The sequence below is a fragment of the Ostrinia furnacalis genome, unplaced genomic scaffold (assembly GCF_004193835.3).
Source record: "Ostrinia furnacalis isolate ACB-3 unplaced genomic scaffold, ASM419383v2 OfSCF7462, whole genome shotgun sequence".
NCBI lineage: Eukaryota > Metazoa > Arthropoda > Insecta > Lepidoptera > Crambidae > Ostrinia > Ostrinia furnacalis.
The window spans coordinates 148,318-172,074 of NW_021137701.1; the positions used below are offsets into that span (position 1 = coordinate 148,318).

General features: G+C 38.5%; 3 protein-coding genes across 7 annotated transcripts; 2 read left to right on the forward strand and 1 right to left on the reverse strand.

Moving 5' to 3' along the window:
- Positions 1 to 1,748: 1,748 nt before the first annotated feature.
- Positions 1,749 to 10,346, forward strand: LOC114364685 (zinc finger protein 492). Of its 4 annotated transcripts, none has more exons than XM_028320920.1 (2): positions 1,749 to 2,043; positions 8,471 to 10,346. In XM_028320920.1, the coding sequence occupies exons 1-2, from the start codon at positions 1,858 to 1,860 to the stop codon at positions 9,806 to 9,808; spliced, it is 1,524 nt and encodes a 507-aa protein (XP_028176721.1). In that variant the 5' UTR covers positions 1,749 to 1,857; the 3' UTR covers positions 9,809 to 10,346. The 4 variants fall into 4 exon arrangements, with proteins under 4 accessions (XP_028176721.1, XP_028176722.1, XP_028176724.1 ...); XM_028320921.1 differs by lacking the exon at positions 8,471 to 10,346 and adding an exon at positions 6,147 to 7,700; XM_028320923.1 differs by lacking the exon at positions 8,471 to 10,346 and adding an exon at positions 4,963 to 6,140.
- Positions 10,347 to 13,105: 2,759 nt separating this feature from the next.
- LOC114364695 (thioredoxin-related transmembrane protein 2 homolog) lies at positions 13,106 to 15,440 on the forward strand. The gene is made up of 4 exons (XM_028320936.1): positions 13,106 to 13,462; positions 13,885 to 14,148; positions 14,494 to 14,628; positions 15,113 to 15,440. The coding sequence occupies exons 1-4, from the start codon at positions 13,170 to 13,172 to the stop codon at positions 15,219 to 15,221; spliced, it is 801 nt and encodes a 266-aa protein (XP_028176737.1). The 5' UTR covers positions 13,106 to 13,169; the 3' UTR covers positions 15,222 to 15,440.
- A 3,908-nt stretch (positions 15,441 to 19,348) lies between these two features.
- LOC114364687 (UPF0669 protein C6orf120 homolog) lies at positions 19,349 to 22,578 on the reverse strand. Of its 2 annotated transcripts, none has more exons than XM_028320927.1 (4): positions 22,262 to 22,578; positions 21,696 to 21,787; positions 21,024 to 21,155; positions 19,349 to 19,590 (listed from the first exon to the last, which is right to left on the reverse strand). In XM_028320927.1, the coding sequence occupies exons 1-4, from the start codon at positions 22,492 to 22,494 to the stop codon at positions 19,478 to 19,480; spliced, it is 570 nt and encodes a 189-aa protein (XP_028176728.1). In that variant the 5' UTR covers positions 22,495 to 22,578; the 3' UTR covers positions 19,349 to 19,477. The 2 variants fall into 2 exon arrangements, with proteins under 2 accessions (XP_028176728.1, XP_028176727.1); XM_028320926.1 differs by having other exon boundaries at positions 19,349 to 19,605.
- Between the last annotated feature and the right edge of the window lie 1,179 nt (positions 22,579 to 23,757).

Sequence of the window (23,757 nt, forward strand, 5' to 3'; positions counted from 1 at the left end):
CTCTACAGAAGTCACTGATACAAGATGTTTTATGGTGCCCACCAACCGGCACCAAACATTATTCAATGAAAATATTGTCCGAACCCTTGGTATTTCTCTTCGACAAATACATTAACACATTGTGAACCACTTTTCTTTCACGACTATAAAAATATTTTAGCAATTTAATTCACAAAATCAATTGCACACATTTAAAATAAAGTTTGTTTACACTTTGACAGCAATAGACTGACATGCAAGGTGACATGTTAATGAAGTTTTCAGTAACTGTTGCCATTAAAAGAAATTAGTACCATTAGTTTTCCGCAACATGGCGAGGGTTTTTATGTTCCTGGTCAGGCTATACAACTTAAATCATAATTTATTAGAAAAAATAAATTGTATCATTGTAACTATTTTTATGTAAATTGGGGTAATATAAATTTCAAAAATGGCAACAAGACCAAAATTGCTTCGTTCTGATTGGTCCTTAGAAACGACCAATCAGCATCAAGTAGTGATGTAATAATTACATTCATATCGATTAATCGATTACACAACTAATTAAATTATTAAAATCTACTATATAAAAATAAGTCGGGTTTTCCTCCCTGACGCTATAACTCCAGAACGCACGAACCGATTTCCACGGTTTTGCATTCGTTGGAAAGGTCTCGGGCTCCGTGAGGTTTATAGCAAAGAAAATTCGGGAAAATTTAACAAACGAAATTCAACGCACTGTCGAAGCCGTGGGCGGAAAGCTAGTTTAAAATAGTTTTAAATAAATAAGTCTTTGGACAATTTTTACACATTGCAAGAGAGTCTAGATAGTTATCTATACTAATATTATAAAGAGGTAAAGTTTGTGTGTTTGTTCATTTGTAAAATTGTAAGGGGGAATCTCGGGATCTACCGAACCGATTTAAAAAATTATTTCATCAATAGAAAGCCACGTAATTGCTGAGTGTCATAGGTTTTATAAAAATCGAAAATTCCACGCGGGTGGAAAGCTAGTGTCTTATAAATAGCAGTTGCCAAATGTTTGTCTCGAAGCGCTAGTAGGGCAAAAAAAGAATGAGACAAGCATTAATTTGACGATTTGTAAGTACAAATAAAGATAATTTTGATTTTGATTGGTAACGTAAATAATAATTCTTTATTTGTTTTAAAAGTCCAATTTATTTTATAAATTACCTAATAATGAACTGAACTTCTCATAAAAACTATACAAACTTGTTTCTTAGTTTCTTTAGCTATAGTCTGAATATGCTGTCAGCTGTAGGTTAAACTGTTACTTTTTTATTATTTTGAAGTCTTCTTAATGAATTTGTCATTTTACCTCATTGCGGCCACCCGCTACCATTTACTTTCTTAGGGGTGTAGTTTCGTAAAATCTGTCAATGGATGTCTACTTTCTATTAGAAACCTACCTACCAACAAGTTTGTAGGTGTTATAGTTTCTGAGATTTCGTGAATTTCGTGATTAATCAGTGAGTGGTATTTCGAGTTCATGTTGTGATTTCGGGTTAAAAATGCAAATCATATGAAATTCTAAAATAATAAATGAGTTGTTAAGAATTTTAGCTTTAATGAAATTTTGCAACTTCAATTAATTAAATTATTGCTAATTATGATTTCCCATACTAATGATTAATGATAATACTAATGAATCCATTACTAATAAATACTGTAAAATAATATTAGATATTCGATTTTATTCGTTTGAATCGATGGACCTTTTCTCAAACCATATGGGAACATCTCTATACCTGTCAAAAGAAAGCTGACTGCATGAGCGGAGCGTGTACTTTTCGTATTTCTTATCAAAAAATAGTTTTTACTTAGAAATTCAGCCTGGAAAACCCATAAACTTTCAACATGAGTAGAGAGATAGATGTGAAGGCGTTGGTCTCCCATTTGGTGCGTGGAGACGGTGCAAACAAATGTCGAATATGTATGGGCGATACGTCGGAAGGCCAAGTTTTCCTAGAAGATACCGTGATGATGGATGGGGAGAGATCAGTCACCCTTGCTGATCTCCTGGAGTTGATCACAGGCATCGAGGTGGGTTTACAAACCTATATTTTGTAGTGCAGCAATCATCTAAATTGTTTATTTTCTGCGAAGAACGGAACGCGTCATTCCCGCCTTGATGAAAACAAAATGGCGGATGGAAATTGGAAAATGAATAATTTTTTATGATGCTGCACTAATTTATTAGAAATAAGTAGGCTACATCCGTTTTCACTCAGCAAATATGATTATTAAGCGACATTTCATAGTATTTTTAAGTTAAATCATCAATTTTAACCATTTTAAAAAGCGTTTACGAAGCTAGTTATTAGCTAAGGTTATGTCTTGAGTTTTCACTGTCATGACTATTAAAATAAGTAAATTAATAAACACCATGGTATTTATACACGAAACATGTTATTTGACTCCAAATGTTAAGCTTTAAACTATCTCTGTAAATATTAAGAACCCAAATATTTATTGAAGAAAGCGTTTATAGTTCGGAATAGCAGTCCTGAAGAGACCAGCACATAAGATCGTGAACTGCTGACCAATGCGGTGCTTGCAGGTACCAGAGGCAGCGTACCTGCCTCAAGGCCTTTGCTCAGTATGCACTGGATCAGCGGTAGCCGCTGTTAACTTCTCCGCACTCTGCAAGAAGGCAGGCGACCAATGGAACTCGATGTTGCAACTGCTAAGCAACCTCCCAACTCCAGAAACGGTGTCCGATAGAAGCACAAAGCTCTATGCCTTCATAGAAGGTAACGAGATGATGATTACAACAAATATAGACTTGGAAGAAAACAGTACGGAAGAGGACGTTCAAAATGGTCTTGTCAAGGAGAAATCTCGCAGTGTAACACCGGTTCTTGTTAAAGAAAAAACCCGCAAACGGTACAAAAAATTGAAATGCTTCTGTCCGATGTGTCAAAAAGAGTTCCGATACGCTGAGCACTTGTCACAACACTTGAAATACTCGTCGGACTACAAGAGAGCGTGTCATATTTGCGCTAAAATAATGCCTAGGAACGATATGGTGGAACATTTACACGTCTATCATAAAACAAAACTGTACGCATGTAAAAAATGTCCTGCGCTATTTTTGTCTAAGATTAAATATTTAAGACATGTCGAAGCAGATCACGCTAAAGGAGCTTGCACGTGTGGAGACTGTGGTCGCAGTTTCCAAACGAATCATGCGTACGTTGCTCACCACAACATGCATCTTTTGAAAACATGTCCAGGCTGCGACAAGGTGTACCGTAACCAGCCATGCTACATCCACCATGTTCGAACATGTTGCAATTTGGACAAGAACCGCCAAGATACGATCAGAACTAAAAACAAAGTGACTATTGAAGTAAAAAATAAGTTGAGCAGAAAAAAGGTCCGGGTCGGACTGAGAGGCAGTGCTCAAAATGAGTGCATTTGCGACTACTGCAATAAAAAGTTTGCTGGAAAGAAGTTTGTGAACGCTCACATCCAAATAGTGCATCTTAAGAACACGCACACACCATGCCCACACTGTGGGAAGTCATTTGCAGCTGCTCACATGTCTTCTCATTTAAAAAGTCACGAAAAATCCATGTACAAATGTGACATCTGTTGCCTTGTCTTGAAAACACGACTGGGCTACACACAGCACTTACGTTTACACACTGGAGAGAAGCCTTATCTTTGTAGTCAATGCGGAGAAACGTTCTCTGCTTCGTCAAGGAGGTCAGAGCACATTAGAAAGAAAGCACAGCGCTGATAATTTGAACAAACATGCTTGTCATCTTTGTCCGGCTAGATTTCCTTTCCCATTTAAATTGAAGAGGCATATATCAGACGTTCACAGCGACCCAATCGATGAAAACGCGTTATTTGAATGCCCTGAATGTCAGGAAAAATTCAAAACGTGCAGAGGGCTGGTTCATCATAGCAGAAAACACCAGAAAGGATTCATTCGAAGACCTAGAAAGATAATTATTCCGATTAAAGTTTTTGCTAAAGGAGACGAAGTGGAAGTTACAAATATTGACTGAATGACATTTTTACATTTTATAAATATTTTGTATTGTTTTTGTTACATTTTTCTACTATTAAAATTAATATAATGACCACACCAAATACCTACCTGGTGTACTAAATTGCTCTTTTTTTCTACTGTATATTTTGATATGCTATTATTTGAAAAGAAACCTGTTTTCAATTTTATGTTTGCCCTATCTAAACGCACTCTACTGATGATGCGTTGTGTATTATGTAATTTACTCTATTTACTTTATTAATCCTTCATGATCATGAAATAGTAGGTATGTACTATTACTATCTCGCTTAAAGAAAGCCTAGATTGTAACTGATTTATGTGTCTGCATGAGTTTCTCTTGACATTTTTGATGAGTAAATGTTTAACTCACTAACCTTATTGTATTTAATAATTTTGGGTACATGCCACAATATCTATTCTGGTCGTATAGGAAAATTATCTGCAGCTACTTATACAAGCATTGTAAAAATTACCATACAATGCTGGTGTAGATCACTAGTTAGGTAATTTTAGAAGTTGTTTTTTATTTTTGTATCTGCAACGTTGAAAATCGTCTGATATTTAGCCTAATTCTTGTTTCGTATTGTGGTTATTATTATTGTTCCTGACCAAAAATGTGACCCCAATTTTCCATGGCCCCAGCCAGGTCTTTACTTACTTGTCCAAGCATCTTAACGATTGGACAAGTAATGCCTCAGCATTTTGTTACTTAAAGCCTACCCACCCATCTAATACTTGATATTTCCTCCATGACCGTATATAAACTCCCTCTTACAAGATTACTTGCCGATATAAATGTCAAAGATTCACTAGTAAAGGCCTTCACAGGGCACTTACAAGTCCCAAATATAGCATCTCTAACCACCTTGAAAAAGCGGACAGAATAAACCATACAACCGAGATTGGACATTGGCTGAGTGACAGGAACGTTGTTCCAGGTTGACTTGGCGCCTTCGCTGCCTTCGATGGCCTGCAACGCCTGTGTCGCGTCCGCAAAGCTGGCCGTGCCTTTCATCCAGCTCTGCAGCGCTTCCCAGCAAAAATGGGATGAGGTCACTGAATATTTGTACGAAATGGACGTGTCTGACGTGAAAGAGAGAGCGTACGTCTTCATAGACGATGACATCACAATGATTAATAAAAGCAGGAAAAGAATGAAGGCTTCCAGTACTAACCATAGGTTAGGAAGAATACCTTTGGGTCAATTGAAGTGTCCTAAGTGCGGGAAAAAATCCCCATCGGTCTATGAGTTGAATAAACATATCAAAGACATACGGATGAAGATGTGCATCTATTGCAATCGTATTATACCTACGGATTCTTTCGAGAACCATGTCAGAGTCGTTCACCAAGCTACGGTGTTTTTATGCAAAGCGTGCAACAGATATTTTAGATCGCAAAAGAATTTTAAGAAACACAAACATTTTTGTAGTTCAACAAAGTCCAGGAATGTAGGGAATCACGTGTGTTTTGAATGCAACAAAAGATTCCCATCTCAATTCAATTTGAACGCTCATTGCTCGTACAAGCATAAAGAAAGGATATGCAGAGGGTGCGATATCAGGTTCACTAGCTTGCAGTGTTACGCTTACCACTCGAAACGGTGCACCAATTCAAGCAAGGCGGAGAAGTATATCTGCGACTACTGTTCCAGAGAGTACCGATTCAAAGACGCTCTGAGACATCACATCCGGTACAGCCACATAGTAGGCTGGCAGCACCAGTGCGATCAGTGTGGCAAAACATTCTGTAACGCCGCTCACTTAAGGGAACACGACAACACTCACAACAGGGTCGAAGATAGATACGTCTGCAGCATTTGCGACGCGAAATACAGCACCCGGAGAGGATACGAGAGACATCACAAAAAACATTTCGATGAAAACGGCGAACTGAGGGAATACACCCCTCTGCGTAAACCTAGGAAGCGTAAAATGTACGGTTGCATCGTTTGCGACCTTGCGTTCAATTCCAAACGGTCTTTAAACAGCCATCTTAAATCCCAACACGAAACCGTAGGCTGGGATCAATAACAGTGTTGATTTTTTTTTAATTCGTGCTTCAAATAGGTTAAATTAAGGTGATCGCAAGAGGAACGGACTGATTGATGACGTCGTTTCAGGTGGCGGATGACAAGGAATTGCCGCCGGGACTGTGTCGCGATTGCTCGGAAAGCGCGCTCGCCGCGATCACCTTCCGGCAAGCCTGCATGGAATCCCACAACCAGTGGTCCCACGCCGCCGACTTCCTCACAAATATCCAAGACCCGACGGAGAACGATAAAGTGTACTACATATTCTACGGTGCGCAGGAAAAGACTATTATCGGCGACCAGACGGAGTCCGCCGCGAGTACAGAGAAAGCGCTCTGCCGACTGAACTCCCATTTTCAGGATCCAATCGAAGTAAAGCCTAAGAAAGTCGAAAGAGCTCGCGGGCGTCCGTATAACTGCGCCGACTGTGGTAAGAAATTCAACGTCATATCGTTCCTGAATAACCACTTGCGGAATACCCTGAAACGAGCCTGCAACTTTTGCGGTGAGGTCGTACCGAAAGTTAAATTGGCTGGGCATCTGAGCAGCGAACACGGGAAGTGTGTTTTCTCTTGCGGCAGCTGTCACCAAGTGTTTGACGACACGCAGCTACTTAATGCCCACCTTTTGAACTGTCACGGAGATTTTAAACTTCAGTGCAAAGTGTGCGGTGTGTGTTTCAACAGTGAAAGAGCTTTAAGCGCTCATGCGTACTCGCATTCCATATTCCATTGTAGTTCCTGTGAGAAATGTTACGAGAACCGCAAGTGTTACATTTACCATCAAAAAGTATGCAACGCCCGGCGGACTAAAGCGAATAAAGCTGTGAACCGTTTTAATCGGTACGAATGTGACCACTGCGGCTCTACGTACACTAAAAAGCCATCTCTACGGATCCATATCATACAGAAACACTTGAACGTGTTGCCGTACGTTTGCGAGACTTGCGGGAAGCGTACATCGACGATTTCTCATCTAAGATCCCATGAGCTAGTCCATAAACTGCAAAGGCGGTTGTTTGTCTGTCATTGTGGAGCGAAAATGCGTACGGAACTAGGTTTCCACCTCCACCAGCGAATACACTCTGGTGAGAAGCCGTATGAGTGTGAAGAGTGCGGGGATAGGTTTCTGTCTGCTTCTAGGAGGTCCGATCATATCAAACGCAGGCACAGAAGCACTAAAGACATGCCGCACGGCTGTGAAGAATGCTCTGCTAGATTCGTTAGGCCTTTTGAACTGAAAAAACACTACTTGTCTGTCCATTCCCTCAAATTTGATCGTCCAAACTATCGCCAGGCACAGAATTATTGGGTAGGCATTGACTGAATGACGTGGGTGTAGAAATAAATACTTTTGTATTGTATGCATTTCGACAAAATATGACGATTTTTGTTCTTACTTTGTTGGTTATGATCATGTGAAAACCTAAGTTTTTTCGTTCTTTGTAAATAGCATTAATAATCTTGATGATTTAACAGATTTTTGACATTATGAAAATGCATGTTCCAATTTTTAGCTATCAACAAATCCTATGTTACTAGAGTATTGACGCCCTTTTATTCACAAACGATGCTTGCTTATGTGAAGGATCAAATCGAACGCACAACGTTCATGTGTCACCCTGTGCGTCCACGCGCATTTTGAGACCTCATAGTAATCTTTGTGAATACGGGCGTGAGTACTTTTTGTCAGTATAATAATATTGATCTTTCATAGTTGCAATGTAAAACATATTTTTTGACTGATAATTCATTCTTTGATCCCGTTTGATTTTGTATAAAAATGTTATTTTCGAAAATAAATGATTGTTTTCATTATAATCGAAAAATGTTAACTTTAACTTTGTGACTTGTGACACCTTCTAAAACTTTACTTGGGTAATTGACACCATCAGCCAATAATTTCGAAGAACATCTTTAAAGATACTTCTTGTAGCCATTTTTAGTGGCTTTGAATTCAGTAATCGTTAGTCAATTTAGTTTGCGATCAATTTTGGCCTCATAATCTATTGCTGTACAAAATCTATGGTGTTCCTTGTCATGCATAAAGAATCCCAACTAATATTATAAATGCGAAAGTAACTCTGTCTGTCTGTCTGTCTGTCTGTCTGTCTGTCTGTCTGTTACGCTTTCCCGCTTAAACCTCGCAACCGATTTTGATGAAATTTGGCATAGAGATAGTTTGAGTCTCGGGAAAGAACATAGGATAGTTTTTATCCCGGTTTTTGAAAGAGGGACGCGCGCGATAAAGTTTTTCTGTGACAGACAAAATTCCACGCGGGCGAAGCCGCGGGCGGAAAGCTAGTACGTTTATAAGTCGCACAAAATTATTGAAATTGGTAGGTAACGTCAATTACCCAATTTTTAATCGTAATAGATTAACAAATTCTATCAAAAACCGCTTCTCAATTACAGATGGTAGAAGAGCAGTATGTGCCGGTCGGAATATGCGCCACATGCGCCGCGGCCGCACTGGCCGTCCAAGAGTTTAGAATGTTGACGCAAAATTCGCTCAAACTCTGGTCAAAAGCAGTTGAAGCTCTCAACGAGATCCCCCAATCCTCTGCCCCTTCCGTGAAGTCTCTGTGCGCCTTCATCAAATCTGATTCTCTAGCTGTACACACAGTCAAAGATTACACCGGTGGAGACACGAAAACTATGCTGAACCGGCTGAAAAACAGATTGACGAAGAAAAAACATAATCCAGATAAGAAACCACGCAGTCATAGGTCTGGGCCGGCTTGCACGTGCCCAGACTGTGGAAAATCCTTCTACAGTCCGTATTATTTGTGCCTGCACTTCAGCAACAGCGGGCAGAAGGAAGCGTGCGCAACTTGCGGCGCCGTCGTCATTAGAGGACGTGAAATGAAGGAACATCTCTCCAAAGTGCATGGAGAAAGCGTCATCTCGTGCAAGCAGTGTCCGTTGCTGTTCACAAACGAGCTGCGTTTAGAGAAACACGTTAAAAAAGCGCACAAACTAGGTTCGTTGACTTGTGCTGATTGCGGACGAACGTTTCCGAGACAGTCGTCGTTTGACACGCATTCTCAGATGCACGCGGTCAGGACTTGCCGGACTTGTGGCAAACAGTTCGCGAATCGCAGCTGCTACAGAGAGCACAGGTCGAAATGCGAACCGGACGCGAGGCCTGACACGCAATCGTTGCCGAGAAATAAACGGTCGAATATCCGCGATCCGGCGACATACACTTGTGATTACTGTGGAAAAACGTACACGTCTCGGCCCCAGCTCAAGAATCATATAATCTGGATACACATGGATGTGAGGCCTCATCAGTGCCAGTGGTGCGGAAAGAGGTTTTATACGCCCGCGCGTTTAGCTGAACATACAGTGGTGCATACTAGGGTTAGGAACTTCGAGTGTGACATTTGCGGTGCTAAGTTAGTGTCTCGAATGGCTGCTGTCTACCATAAACGGAGACATACTGGAGAGAAACCTTACAACTGTGAGGAGTGCGGAGAGAACTTCATATCGGCTTCAAGGAGATCGGAACACGCTAAGAGACGTCACGGGAAAGGGCAGTTCGTGAAATGCATGCATTGTTCAGCCACTTTTGTCAGAGGATACGACTTGAAGAAACACATAGAGAAGTCGCATCGAATTAAAATTGACTCGGGAATACAAAAAATAACGATTGAAGTCCCGTCTATGGATGTAAAGGATATGCCCGATTTGGAAAACCCGTTGCGGAAGAGCTATAAAATGCGTTATTCTCCTGATACCCTCTCTTGATTCGATGTAGATGGTATTTTTATGAAATGGACCATCATGGCAGCCAAGCCTTTGGGCCGGCTTCCATCGAAGCGGAGCGGAGAGGTGATACGGAAAAAAGTGAAATCCGATTGATTATTCAAACATTTCACCGCTTTGGTGGTAATCGGGCATTAGTATTCTTTCAAAGGCCTTTTTAAATGCATTATAAGTTCCTCTACGGAATAAAATTGTGGTTTCTGGAAGCAAACAGTTGCCTTTGAGTCAAAAATATTGTTTGTTAGTAAATTAGTATAGTAAAAACAGAAAATAGGGGGTATTCCCATCTTCCCCGGACTGGCTTTCCAAATGAGGAAAGTTGGTATTTTTCGTGTTTTCTTCCCCCAGATAGTGATTCGGGAAAATATGGGAAGATCAAGTTGCATTTTCTCCCGAAATATTTTTAACCAATAGTCAACACTTCTTCTTTCTTCTATATGTATTTCTTCTTCTTTTATTAAGCATTGATTACTTTGTGATTTATAGATCTTGCCATTCACGAAGACGCGCCCCACCAATGTTTGGTCTCGGTTGCGCGGGGTGCGGGGAGTTTGATCCGAGCAATCCGAGCGTCATTGTAGTGTGCGTGTGTGCACTCATGGATGATTTAGCGTATACCTATAACACAAACATTAGCAGAAGAATAGTGGGGCGCGTCTTCGTGGATGGCACGCAATACTATTGTGATTTACAGACGACGGCACAATGTAAATACTGACGTAATATAGTTGTAATAGGGGTGATATTACAGCAGAAATGTGCAGTCGACTGTGAGAGACTGAAGCACACAGTGCAGTCAAGTCTAAAATAGCTCAATGTTAATTCTAGTTTGATGTCTATGACGTAATTTAATGTTATAATCAAATAAACATGTTAATATTACGGATGATGTAATAGATGTTAGAGCTTAATTTTAAGTTATTTTTAATAAAATGAAGTTTCAATATTATTTTGTTTTATTGAAGTAAATAGTACCTAAATCATGACAGTCTAAAAAAAATCCTTTCTATCAAAGTTAGCCTAGGCACAGACCACCGATTTTTAGTTGGGTACAGGCTGTTGATCAGTATAGACTTGTATAAAAGTGCGCACATTACACCAATTTTGTATCTACAAAATTAGAATCGGGCCCAACTAAAAGTCCATTGGTCTGCGCCTAGGCTAATGGTAATAGCAAAGAGCTAAGGCTATTTTTTAACTGTAACCAAACTGGAAGAAATAGGCCACAGTTAGCCCATTAGACTTAGGACTGTTCAACGCCAGATCCCCTTATTTTCCTGTGTACCCTTGGCTGTTCCCTTGATGGTACAGTGGAAAATAAATTTTAACCGCTGTACCCTTGGCCGTAAAACCCAACCAACTTAAATTGTACACGTGACCAAGAGGACTAGCTTTTCTTGAATTTGGGCAAAAATCAAAAACAAATGAACATCGATAAAAACAAATGAAGTAACATGGATGTAGATAAAAGTAAAACCTAATTATAATTAATTAGTACATTATAATTAATTAAGTACATAGAATAAAGACAATATTACGCCATTTTTAACCGACTTCAAAAAAGGAGGAGGTTATAATAATATTATGTTCGGCTTTATGTAATGTTTTTTTTTCTATTTATGTTCACCGATTACTCCGTCAATTGTGGACCGATTTTCAACATTTTTTTTTTGTTCGATAGGGTACACTTCTGAGGTGGTCCCATTGTCACCAAGTCAGGATCTGATGATGGGATCCTAGGGAAATCGAGGGCAACCCTTAAATTTTATAAGCACGTATATCGTTTTTCATATTTATTCTAAAAATATTCAAGTATATGCATCTGGTAGTTATCATCTAATGTTGATGAGGTGATGATGGAAGGTAAAACTCCTTAAAGGTTAGGAGTTGGAGAATAATTCTTTAAATATTTTAGGTACGTACAGTACATACAGTTGTATTACTTCAGGTTTTTTAGGTGAGCTGATGATGAAAGGTCAAACTTCGTAAGTTAGGAGTTAGATAATACTTTTTAGTTGCCCATATTTAATGAGATTTAATATTTACCTATGTTTACTGAGATTGAGTCTATAGTTTTCCATTTTAAGTGTAATCCTGTACCTATTTTAGGATTGATATTGAATTGAACCTCTTTAATGTAACCGTTTCTTTTTAGATTACTAGTCATTTAACTCATGTATTATAAATTTCTTAAGTAGTGAAAATTCCTTAGAAGAAAATATTAAAAGTGACTTTAGATGAAGTAATTGCTTGGTTTTTCTGAAATATATTGTGTTAACGACGGACAACTACGGAACCCTACATTGCACGTGGCACGACACGCACTTGGCTAATTTTATTATTCTGAAAAAGAAATATGATATCTTGAGATTATTCTTCTGCGCAATTGTCCCTGTGAATGTTTTTTCATAACTGATTTTACAATATTTTTTGTGAATATTATCATTGCATTGACGATGATATACCTTGTTTTATTGAGAGGAATGGCGGTATTGTTTTATTACATGACGGTCGACAGTACTACAATTTTGACATTTCAGAAGTGGTACAGGAAAATGCCGTAATATTGTTTTTATTCCATGTACTAAATTAATTATAATTAGGTTTTACTTTTATCTACATCCATGTTACTTCATTTGTTTTTATCGATGTTCATTTGTTTTCGTTTTTTGGCCAAATTCAAGAAAAGCTAGTCCTCTTGGTCACATGTACAATTTAAGTTGGTTGGGTTTTACGGCCAAGGGTACAGCGGTTAAAATTTATTTTCCACTGTACCATCAAGGGAACAGCCAAGGGTACACAGGAAAATAAGGGGCCAGATCGATTCCCATTGTAGTCGCTGGAGACTTGACTAATAAGGTGAAACCACTTCAAGCACAAACGAAACGACCTTACGAGGCGGTTAGTGTATAATCAAAGCAAAGCTGGATCCTGGCAGATAGATAGTTATAACATAAATCATATGACAACTTGTACCCATGTCTTCGCGACCCTGAACTATCCGACGATTGCTGTTTGAGTAACTTTAGTACTCGCTAAGCCAGAGAAGAAACTAAGAGCTGCTGGTAGCTCAAAGCTGTACCATATTGTAAGGGGTGTACTTATTTCTTAAATAGCAGAACCTTAGATTATGAAAGAAAAATACAGTTTCTGATGATAAGTGAGATTTCAGAAGATTTTTTTTTTAAATAGGCTGTATAAATTTTGTCCATAGCCGTAAAACGTATGTATAAAAAAAGCTGAAAGTTTCCGAACGAAAATGTCATTAGTTGTCAAATCCGAACCTCTGGCAGTGGGGCTGCCAAAAAATTCTGTAAAATTTCACGAAAATTAAAATAAAACAATGGCTATCAAAGGCGATTTGCGGCAATTATTGAAGCCGTACTACTGGGTTAACATTCTGCTTAGTGTTTCTTACGTCACGTGCAAGCGGACATCTATAATTTGCAACTTCTTGTTCCCCGATGCAGACTGTGAATTAGACAGCCGAGAGACGGAAATTCTATTTTTCTTAATTATAGTGGTCATGCTGAGGACTCGGAAGGCCGGGAGCGTCACAATGGTCAATTACCTCTCGTCCTCTTTTGTTTATACAAAGATTGCGAACCTAATTTTGTGGTTATACGCTGATATACGGTAAGATTCACTTTTTTAACATAAATACTTATACAAACGTCCTTAATACTGCTGAATTTAACAGTAAAAACCACCTTTACGGTCAAATAACTCCATTAAATACAATTAAATTCCCACCACAGATTTTTTACCATCTTAAATTAAGTATTCTAATAAACAGAATTTTTTTTTTAAAACTAAGGCAAACTTAACTCTAAACAAAATAAAAATATAAACTTATATTACTCAAAAATAAAAGTGTGTCCGTGAGGCAAAGAGGCGAGAATGCTGGCTGCATTTCCTCGCTGAATGGCAATACTAAGCCTTTGTGCAAGGAAAGAGCCAGCATTTAGATTTTCCGAAATTTTAATTAATTTAGTAAGTATTCTATAAATAATCCAAACAACAATCTTTTTCACCAAATTAATTTTCATTTTCACCAGATATGGTCTCCCGTACGGCGCTCTCATCATCCTCACCTCACTTCTACTGCCCGAACCGACGTACATGGGTCCCGAACACATTATCTACTTCCGCGGCACGCAGAGTTTAGACGAAGAGCTGAAGAGAAACAAGGGAACGACGTGGGTAGTCTGCCTGTACGCTGCGTGGCACCCAGCCTGTGTTAACTTCGCTCCGGTGTTCGCCGAGCTGTCGGCTAGCTATAGTTTGGATAACTTCAAGTTTGGAAAGGTGGACATTGGCAGGTAATTTAGTAACATACAATTATTGAGTTAGGCATTAGATACATACTTCAGCAATCAATAGACATACTTTTACATGCCATCAAAACACAATTTAGTCAATGAGAAGGACTAATTAAGTGTCTTGATCGACAATTTGACTACACATTAGAAATTAACTACATTTATGTACCTATTTACTCTTACAAAGTAACTGAAAAAAAATCAACCAACTCAAATGAAAAAACTCGAGTTTTCAGGGTTGAAATGAACTATTTTAGAGAAATTAGACCTTAGTTACAGGTTGTATTTACTGTAGCTTATCTTCACAAAATAGCAAATTGATCTTTATATTTCCTAATTGCCTAGATATCCAGACGCAGCAGCCAAATACCGAGTCCAAGACGGCCCGACCAGTCGTCAACTGCCAACGGTGTTACTATTTGTTGACGGAGTGGAAACCATGAGAAGGCCCCAAGCTGACTCCTCTGGGAAACTACAAAAGTTAGTATTATTCAAAATTAGCAACTAATAAATAAATTAATAGAGCTAAAGTCCATGTAGAACTCATAAAAAACCATAAAACTCAGGTTTTTTTTGCAATTTAGCAGGCTTTTAAATTGCCCTTTTCTGCTTAGCCTAGGCGCAGACCACCGACTTTTAGTTGTCGAATAGTTGGGCCTGATTTTAATTTGAATGAGGAATCGGCCGATTCCAAATCGATGTTGTTTCATGCATCTTCGTAGTAATCAACAGCCTGACCCAACTAAAAATCGGCGTAGGCTTAAAAAGAAAGAAGAATTTGATAAGTAGTCTAGTTAAATGAAAGTTATTATTCGAGATAGGTATTGCAGTTTTAAAAGGTCTCTTTCGCTATCTTACTTTTAGTTGAAAAGAGCACAACAATTTTATATTACTTTTGAACCATACTCCCAGATTGCATTATGGGTTAACGAATATCTCCCTAAACTTCTCCCATTTATTCCAGGTTCCTATTCTCTAAAGACAACACAAAAGCAGCTTTCGACCTGGACGGCATCTACGAAGAATGCAAAAAGAAACTGGCTGTTGCTAAAACTAACAAAAAGGACGAGTAGACCGAGAAGACTGCGAAAGACCGTCAGTAGACCAGTTAAAAATGGTCTCTAATACACTGCTTTAAGGTCTACTAATTCAATTTTTTACTAAAAGACCAGTAGACCAAAGATATTGCCAGAAGACGAACTAAAAATGGCATCTAACACACTGTTTTAGGGTCTACTAATTAATTTTTTTACTAAAAGACCAGTAGACCAAAGAGACCGTCAGTAGACTAACTAATTTGCCTAAAAAGTACACAGCTGTAAGCATTCTATACTATGTATTATTTTCACGTTTTTACTAACGGATCGGAGAGAAGACCAAAAGACCACTTTCTCTCTGAATTAGTCTCTTCACAGAATAGCTTCTTTTTAAGACGTGTCAGTAAAATTTATCTTTAAGTTATCACAAAAAAAGCATTTTATTTAAGCTTTTAATTGCATGAAAATCAAATTATGTAACCAAAATGAGATCTGATATTGTTTTGTATTGTTTTTTAATATTAAATTGTAATGAGGGCTATCATTTTTATACTACAATTGGTATATTCCGGTCGCCGAGCACGTAGAATTTAGTCCAATGACCCCAAGCTACCAATCCTTATCGCTCGCGCGTTATTACATTGCTGTCGCGACTGTGCGACGGGTGGCAGCAGTGAGTGTGCGAGCGCGACAGCAATATATAATTCGCGCTAGCGATAAGGATGGGTAGCTTGGGGTCATTGGACGTAATTAATTCTACGTGCTCGGTGACCGGACTATAGCAAAAAAATCCTTCGCCACTAGCAAGTGACAGTGACATAACTCTACAGTGAGCGCTAAAACGATAGCCCCTCATTGCTTATTCAAGTATTTGTAAGATATGAATGTTTTTTTTAACGGAATGTGTTCAAATTGCATATTTATTTGTAGATTTGTAAATAAATGACTGTTTTAGTTGATGATGTTGTTTTTATCAACCTTCAAGACCTTGGGATAATAAATAATAATATTTACAAAACAAAATTAAGTTTATTGACTAGATAATAAAATTAATAATAATTACTTAAAATACTTTAAGGCTGAGTTGCGCCACGTAACTTTAACCGTAACTATGACAACCGGTGCTTTTTGTATGGAGTTTGACAGATTTTTGACGTTAATCAAAGGTAAAGTAAGATGTTGCAACCCAGTCTTAGATGAGTATAGACTACAGCATTTCTATGTAATGCAACATTCACGAATGGTACAACACAGGTAAATTTTCAGGTTTGTTCCGGCGTTTCTTCTCAGCAATTGCCATATATGTTTGTCTCGAAGCGCTGGTAGGGCCCAAATATACTATATTTTGACGTTTATAAGTGCCACTTGTGGTCTAAACTGAATAAATATTTTTGATTTTGAAAATGTACGACGTTTGGTTTGTGAAAGGGTGACCACTAAAACATTTCATAGAGCGGCTCGTTGTTGTTACAAGTAAATGCTCTAGCCTATACTCTCCTTTAACAGTACAAAATAACTTACGGGCTTAAAAAAAGAGGTTACAATCATCGTGATTTACATATAGCTTTGATTTTCAACACTGAGGGTACTTCTGTAGAACCTCCTACTAAACTCTTACTCTATGATTTCTTAAATTATGGTTGCTGTCATTTTTTTATGAAATTATTCCTTGATTCTGGTTATTAAATTTAAAATTGCCTGGAAGACATCTTGTAAAACTACATTCTTACCAGTTGGCGCCACTGGTGAGCATATTATGGAAACCCACATTTGCCTTCATCATCATCATTTCAGCCACAGGACGTCCACTGCTGGACACAGGGCCTTCGCTAATGATTTTCCGACAATATTTACACAACAATCTATTTTATGCCTTATAAAAAAAGCACATTATGAGAATATTGCAATAAGCTAAAAACATTACTTTGAAGTTTGAAAACAATTTAGAGAGTGAATACTGGAAAATGACGTCACAACTATTAAAATGTCATTTAATAAATTTCAGAAGTCAAGAAAAAAAATGTTCGAAAAAAAAATTTTTTTTCCAAATTCTTTTGTACTTATCTATCCCAAAGCGGCTTTCAATCGAGTACAGATTTGTCGGCCGATAATATAAGCACTAGGGATGTTATGGATATGTAGTTTCGGTTACGGATATAGGAATAATATTATACCGGTTTCGGTTACGGTTACGTATATTTTTTTATTTCGGATATCCGAAAGTTTCGGTTACGGTTATGGATATCCATAACATCCCTGATAAGCACAAAATATGAGGCTGTTAATCTGTAGGGTAAGGTGGGGCACAATGTTCATTGCATATTTCTCCGTCCCTTTCAATAGTTGTATGATGTTCAGCGGCTCAGTTCAGCAGCTCTTATGAGCTTGACAAACGTGTATACCAACATCATACAACTAATAGAAAGGGACGGAGAAATATGCATTGTAACATTGTACCCCGTGTAACATTGTGCCCCACCTTACCCTATAATTATGAACGCGTATAAAAGTATACACATCACACTGATTTGGTATCGGCCCATTCCACCCATTGTCCTATATGTCTAGCGCTTACTCAATCAGTGCCTGAGGCATGGGAGTGGCGCGGGAGGGGTGGCATTGACATATTATGACGTGACAGAGTACCTATACAAATATGAAGTCTCGCTGACATTTGACGTACTCACACAAATTAATATAGATGACCCACGCTGAACTGTCCCACCAAACTCAATGACAGGGGGGCGCTACCATCGTTCAACTATATGGCTACCAACATGGCAAAAATCGGAACCAGCGATCCGGTATTGACGGTGGCGCTCCGCTGTCAATGTCATGCATAGGACAGTTCAGTATTTTGGAACTATAATTTTGCTTTAGAAATGTAATTTTTTTTTATTTGTAAACCCTGTTACTCTCTGTCAAAGCTGTTTACGTGACATTGGCGAAATCATGGTTCTCAAAACCAAGTCGTGGCCAAAATAAAAGAAGAAGACGTTTGACGTTTCAAAAACACAAATGCCGCTATAGATGACCCACGCTGAACTGTCCCACCAAACTCAATGACAGGGGGGCGCTACCATCGTTCAACTATACAGTGTGAGTCACGTTAAAGTGTACATATGAAAATAGATGAAACTAGGCCTATTTTTGTCGACAAAAAAGAGGTCAAANAATTATGAACAAGTATAAAAGTATACACATCACACTGATTTGGTATCGGTCCATTCCTCACCCATTATCCTATATGTCTAGCGCTTACTCAATCAGTGCCTGAGGCATGGGAGTGGCGCGGGAGGGGTGGCATTGACATATTATGACGTGACAGAGTACCTATACAAATATGAAGTCTCGCTGACATTTGACGTACTCACACAAATTAATATAGATGACCCACGCTGTGGGTCTAGACAAAGTGCCATTATAATCGCAAACCAGTCGAAAAGTGGTCGAAAAGCCCCTTTTTTGTATGGAATTTGACGGATTCGATTTTCGATTCGATCAAAAAGTGCGTTTTGTCTAGGGGGGCTGAACTGTCCCACCAAACTCAATGACAGGGGGGCGCTACCATCGTTCAACTATATGGCTACCAACATGGCACAAATCAGAACCAGCGATCCGGTATTGACGGTGGCGCCCCGCTGTCAATGTCATGCATAGGACAGTTCAGTATTTTGGAACTATAATTTTGCTTTAGAAATGTAATTTTTTTTTTATTTGTAAACCCTGTTATATACTCTCTGTCAAAGCTGTTTACGTGACATTGGCGAAATCATGGTTCTCAAAACCAAGTCGTGGCCAAAATAAAAGAAGAAGACGTTTGACGTTTCAAAAACACAAATGCCGCTATAGATGATGACCCACGCTGAACTGTCCCACCAAACTCAATGACAGGGGGGCGCTACCATCGTTCAACTATATGGTTTCCAACATGGCAAAAATCGGAACCAGCGATCCGGTATTGACGGTGGCGCCCCACTGTCAATGTCATCGATAGGACAGTCCAGTATTTTGGAACTATATTAGGCGGTTATCACACTGCGCCGCGCTCCGCCGCGGTTCGCATGATTTCATATAAAAAATCCCGCGCGCAGACGCGTTGTCAGTGTGTTGTGCCGCGCGTGTTTTCTATACAAACTGAGGTACTTGCATACAATGATTAAATCTGTCGTCCCGCGTACCGCGGCGGAGCGCGGCGCAGTGTGATAATCGCCTTAGACAGAATAATAATACATACCTCAGGCACCGACTGAGTAATACGTATCCCTCTAAATCAAAGCTATACACAAAAATTATAACACAAACATCTCGAATATCATGTCCAAAATGCTCAACAACTTGAGGAACCGTGGCTTTTCCTCCTCTGACTTCCGCGATGGCTTCTCTCTGCTTCTCTTTTCCAGTTCTGAAAATGAGAGTTCTGGGGTCTGTGATCAAGTAGTAGAGATTGGCGAGTAAATTGTATGCGCCAATAGAAAAAAACAAATAATGTTCACTCCGATCTATGTATCTATACTATAGTCTGGTCCGTGAGCACGTAGAATTTTGTCCAATGACCCCTAGCTACCCATCCTTATCGCTCCCGCGTAATTATGTTGCTGTCGCGCTCGCACACTCACTGCGGGCGCGCGTCGCACAGTCGCGACAGCAATATAATTACGCGCGAGCGATAAGGATGGGTAGCTAGGGGTCATTGGACAAAATTCTACGTGCTCACGGACCGGGCTAAAGTTATGGATTAAAAATATCGTTCAGTAGATGTTTCTTTTTCGTTCGTTTCAACTAAATGAATGATAACGATCGGTCCTGCGCTGCCACGATATTATTTTTGACTTTGACTTTATAATAATAGAATCAGCAATAGGCTAGTTTGTCAATCTAACAAATAATTACATAGTTATGGTGCGTTGAAGTTCCGCACGACATCACAACGTGCGGCACTTTTATGCACGCATTGACGTCACGGGCCTCTTCTTATGAACTTTGGCGCGCTTTATCTCTTTAAATTTTCATTAGTTTGAAAAAGTGAAAAATACGTGTAGAGTATTTTTTGATAATTTAACTGACGGACTAATTAAAACTCTTGCTTTTTGACCCAGGAAACATCCCTATTCTTTTGGAATAACTTGTAAAAAGCAGTAGAAAAATTTTAGTGTACTTTTTTGGAGTCAGTTTTTTGTTGCATTCCAAATTAAGTTCCTGTACTAAATAAAAAAGTTAGCAAATTAAAAACTCAGCATAAACATTCCAAATTCACCAAAGGCATAGGAGAATTTGGCATACATTTAGGGTTGCCAACTTTTCTTACAAAATATAAAGTATATTAGAGGTCGGAGAAGGAAAACAGACAGTATTAAAAAAAAAACAGTATAGCTCTACAACGCGTACTTAAATGTGGTGTTGGGCATTTACTTTTAAAAATATCTATGGATACTAGTGATGCTAGCTGAAAACAGTATTTTGTATACTTTATTTTACAACAGTAAAAAGTATAATTTAGTGAAAAACAGTATAATACTGTTCAAAACAGTATAGTTGGCAACCCTACATACATTCCCTACGTCTTGAGGGTTTGGCGAGGCCTGATGTACGTATATTTTTACGACACTAGCTTTTGCCCGCGGCTTCGCCCGCTTAAAATTTTGTCTGGCACAGAAAAATAATCGTGCGCGTCCCTGTTTTAATTACCGGGATAAAACCTATCCCATGTCCTTTCCCGAGACTCAAACTATAACAGTTATCAAATATTTCAGTGGTTTAGGCGTGAAAGCCATTACACATCTATTTTAGTCTGCCTGAACCACACTTCAAAAGATGAAAATACTTTAAGTTTATTACCAGGTCGATCCGTCCCAGACTGGCGGTCACCAGTCAGAAGCAACGAGGAGTCCATAATGGCCGAAGCGTCCAGGAACACCTGGATACTGTACTCCGAGAGGTGGTGCGACCAGTGCCCGAAGACTCCAATACCTAGAAGAGCATAGGTTGATGGTTAGATCAAATAAACATAAATAACTTGGACACTTTTCACAATAACTTTGTTTTATGCATAACAAGGCAGGTATTTGATCGCAATCGCAGTGTGCAAATGAGATGTAGTCTGGAATGGTACATATTGTCGTAAAATATCAAATTATCAAGCAATTACTATTCACAAATAGGATAGAACTAGGCAGGTAGTCCATGAACTGTTTTTACTCATCTACATTATGAATTTTATTATTTCACAAGTAGGTGCACTCTTTTTCTGCATTTAAAATGATTAGGTGTAATAGTTGACAATAGCAAGACAACAAATTTTAAAGCTTAACATTGCAAATATGTATTAAAGTTGTTTACCTAAAACTTTTCTTTCATACACCTATTACTTTTTACACTTTTCACTACTTTTTTGCAAGTAAATTTCTTTTACAATTTGTGAAAATCACAAAGAAGGTATCACAGTATTTAAAATGAAATACCTAGAATAAATAGTTATGTTTTTCATGGGAATTTTCTACAATTTCTTACCTATAGGTCTGGGAAAGTCTGAAGGAATGTTGACAAGGTCCGGACCACATGTAGCAGAGCTGAAGTTGTTCTTATCAACCTCATAGCTTGGCCTGGAAACATACGAAAGTAAACATAATTATAAATATAGTGTGGAATTGTTACATAAAGTTTGGATCCCAAATAAAATTTCACCAGTTATTTAATTTTCATCTCATTCCAGTTTCTTTTCTCATATTCACAGACAGGGCAAAAATTAACGTATAAAATCTTATGTCATATCACTAGACAGGCAGACCTAGTGGCGTGACTGAACAGATGGTGGAATTTTAGCGGGGGCGTCTATCTTTCCACAAGCAATAGGCCTATTTCAAAAGTTTATTTTCTAAAACAATCTAGTAGATATTTAAACCCAGCTTCATAATCAACGCATGGCGAGACACAGTAACGTCGGGGAAATCAATTATATTGATAAATAAGTCGCCAAAACACGCTGAAAAACGATAAACATCAATCTATCGTGACGTTAATGGAGTGTTAGAAATTTGTAAAATTTCGCATTAAATCTTTCAATTCAAGGTACAAACCTGATTGTATCAGACACATACAGGTCCGCATCACCCGCTAAAGACGTTAGTTCCACTAATAAAGGCCCGGTATGCCCTAATTGCCAATAAGAAAAGTTTCCTGCTCCCACCGCACCGACCACCGTGTCTAATAGCACTTTATCAGCCTCAATTTGCACATATCCGGATAACATAGACGATAAAGTTGATACACATATTATACCTAACAAAAGTAGTATAAATTCTCTTCGCATTTCTGTGTATTTTTCGTTTTATTACGAAAAGAAAATCGAGTTTCGTGATTTTGTATTGTGAAACTGTCAGTCAACTGTCATCAGCTGTCATTATGATATTGCAATTTTTAATCAACCAGCTCTCTCCGCTACGCTAATGAAATCAAAACATACAGCTTCATTATTTTGTATTTATGTTTTACATTGTCAATAGATGGCGTTACTTGTAATAAATAAGAGATCTCAAAATAATATTTATTTTTTTATTAAACTACTTGAGTGGGTTCTTTTCATTTAAATAATGAATTAGGTCATAAAATTATGTTAGCCCGATTCTGGTGTAACCGTAACCAAACGCGTGGATTTCGTGAGCTTCATGGACCTTGGTTCGATTCCGGTGACAGCTTAGAGTGTCAGGCCACTTCTCATGTTTAGATTGACTCCAAACTCCAAGAACTAATAAAGATAAAGAGCTAAGATAAATTAACTCAACCAAAGAAAAATAGTTCGTGACTGAATCAAATTCGTGATATCTTCAAGTCGTCTAAAAACACGTAGAGCGAAGTGATGACAATATTGTTAGATTGTTACTTTACTTTTACCTAAGTACTCTAGAAATTAGGTATTCCTTGTGCAGTCCCTCATGAATCCTCCTAGACTTTCAAAACCAACGCTGCATGATTCACTTAAATCTTGGTAGACAAATAATGTGGCGAAAATAAAATTTGTACCTATTTGTTTGAGTAGAGATAAACATTGGTCAACTGCTGGAAGTAATTACTTAAGACTGAAAGGATCTCGGGCTTTCCTGCCAGCCAGTTATCTTCTCATCCATCTGACCTATAGGTCCATTTAGCAAGAGGAAGTCTCAAGTCCTACACTATGTTTGCTGAAACATGGTTTCCATTCTAGGTAGAACCGTAGTTACCTTCTCCACTTTTCGTCGGTCAACTGATCGCCCTGGTTATTGTGTTCTCAATAGTTTTTAATTGAATCTACGAGGTATAAAACAGTTTAAAAAAGTAGGAAACGGTAGCAGAAAATAGTAAAGACCATTATGGAAATCTTTGGGGGAGGCCTTTGTCCAGCTGTGGACGTCATTGGGCTGAAACGAACGAACGAACGAAGTAGGCCCCTAAAAGTTACACGCGATCTGAAATAACTGAACATATTTATTTAAGTTACTTGCACGTGTAAGTAATCATTTGTAAGTTAGAACGACTTCATGTAATGAAATTGGACTTTACACTTGTTTTTGCAATACCTAGTCAAATCCTGGTTAGG

Bases quoted from the DNA above. Each gene is read 5' to 3' on its own strand.
- LOC114364695 (XM_028320936.1), top strand. From the start codon at position 13,170: ATGGCTATCAAAGGCGATTTGCGGCAATTATTGAAGCCGTACTACTGG. The intron at 13,463-13,884 runs GTAAGATTCACT...CATTTTCACCAG, and splicing joins TGGTTATACGCTGATATACG to ATATGGTCTCCCGTACGGCG. The intron at 14,629-15,112 runs GTTAGTATTATT...CATTTATTCCAG, and splicing joins TCCTCTGGGAAACTACAAAA to GTTCCTATTCTCTAAAGACA.
- LOC114364685 (XM_028320920.1), top strand. From the start codon at position 1,858: ATGAGTAGAGAGATAGATGTGAAGGCGTTGGTCTCCCATTTGGTGCGT. The intron at 2,044-8,470 runs GTGGGTTTACAA...TCTCAATTACAG, and splicing joins AGTTGATCACAGGCATCGAG to ATGGTAGAAGAGCAGTATGT.
- LOC114364687 (XM_028320926.1), bottom strand. From the start codon at position 22,494: ATGCGAAGAGAATTTATACTACTTTTGTTAGGTATAATATGTGTATCA. The intron at 21,788-22,261 runs GTTTGTACCTTG...GTATGTTTCCAG, and splicing joins TATGTGTCTGATACAATCAG to GCCAAGCTATGAGGTTGATA. The intron at 19,606-21,023 runs GTAATAAACTTA...CACAGACCCCAG, and splicing joins GTCTGGGACGGATCGACCTG to AACTCTCATTTTCAGAACTG.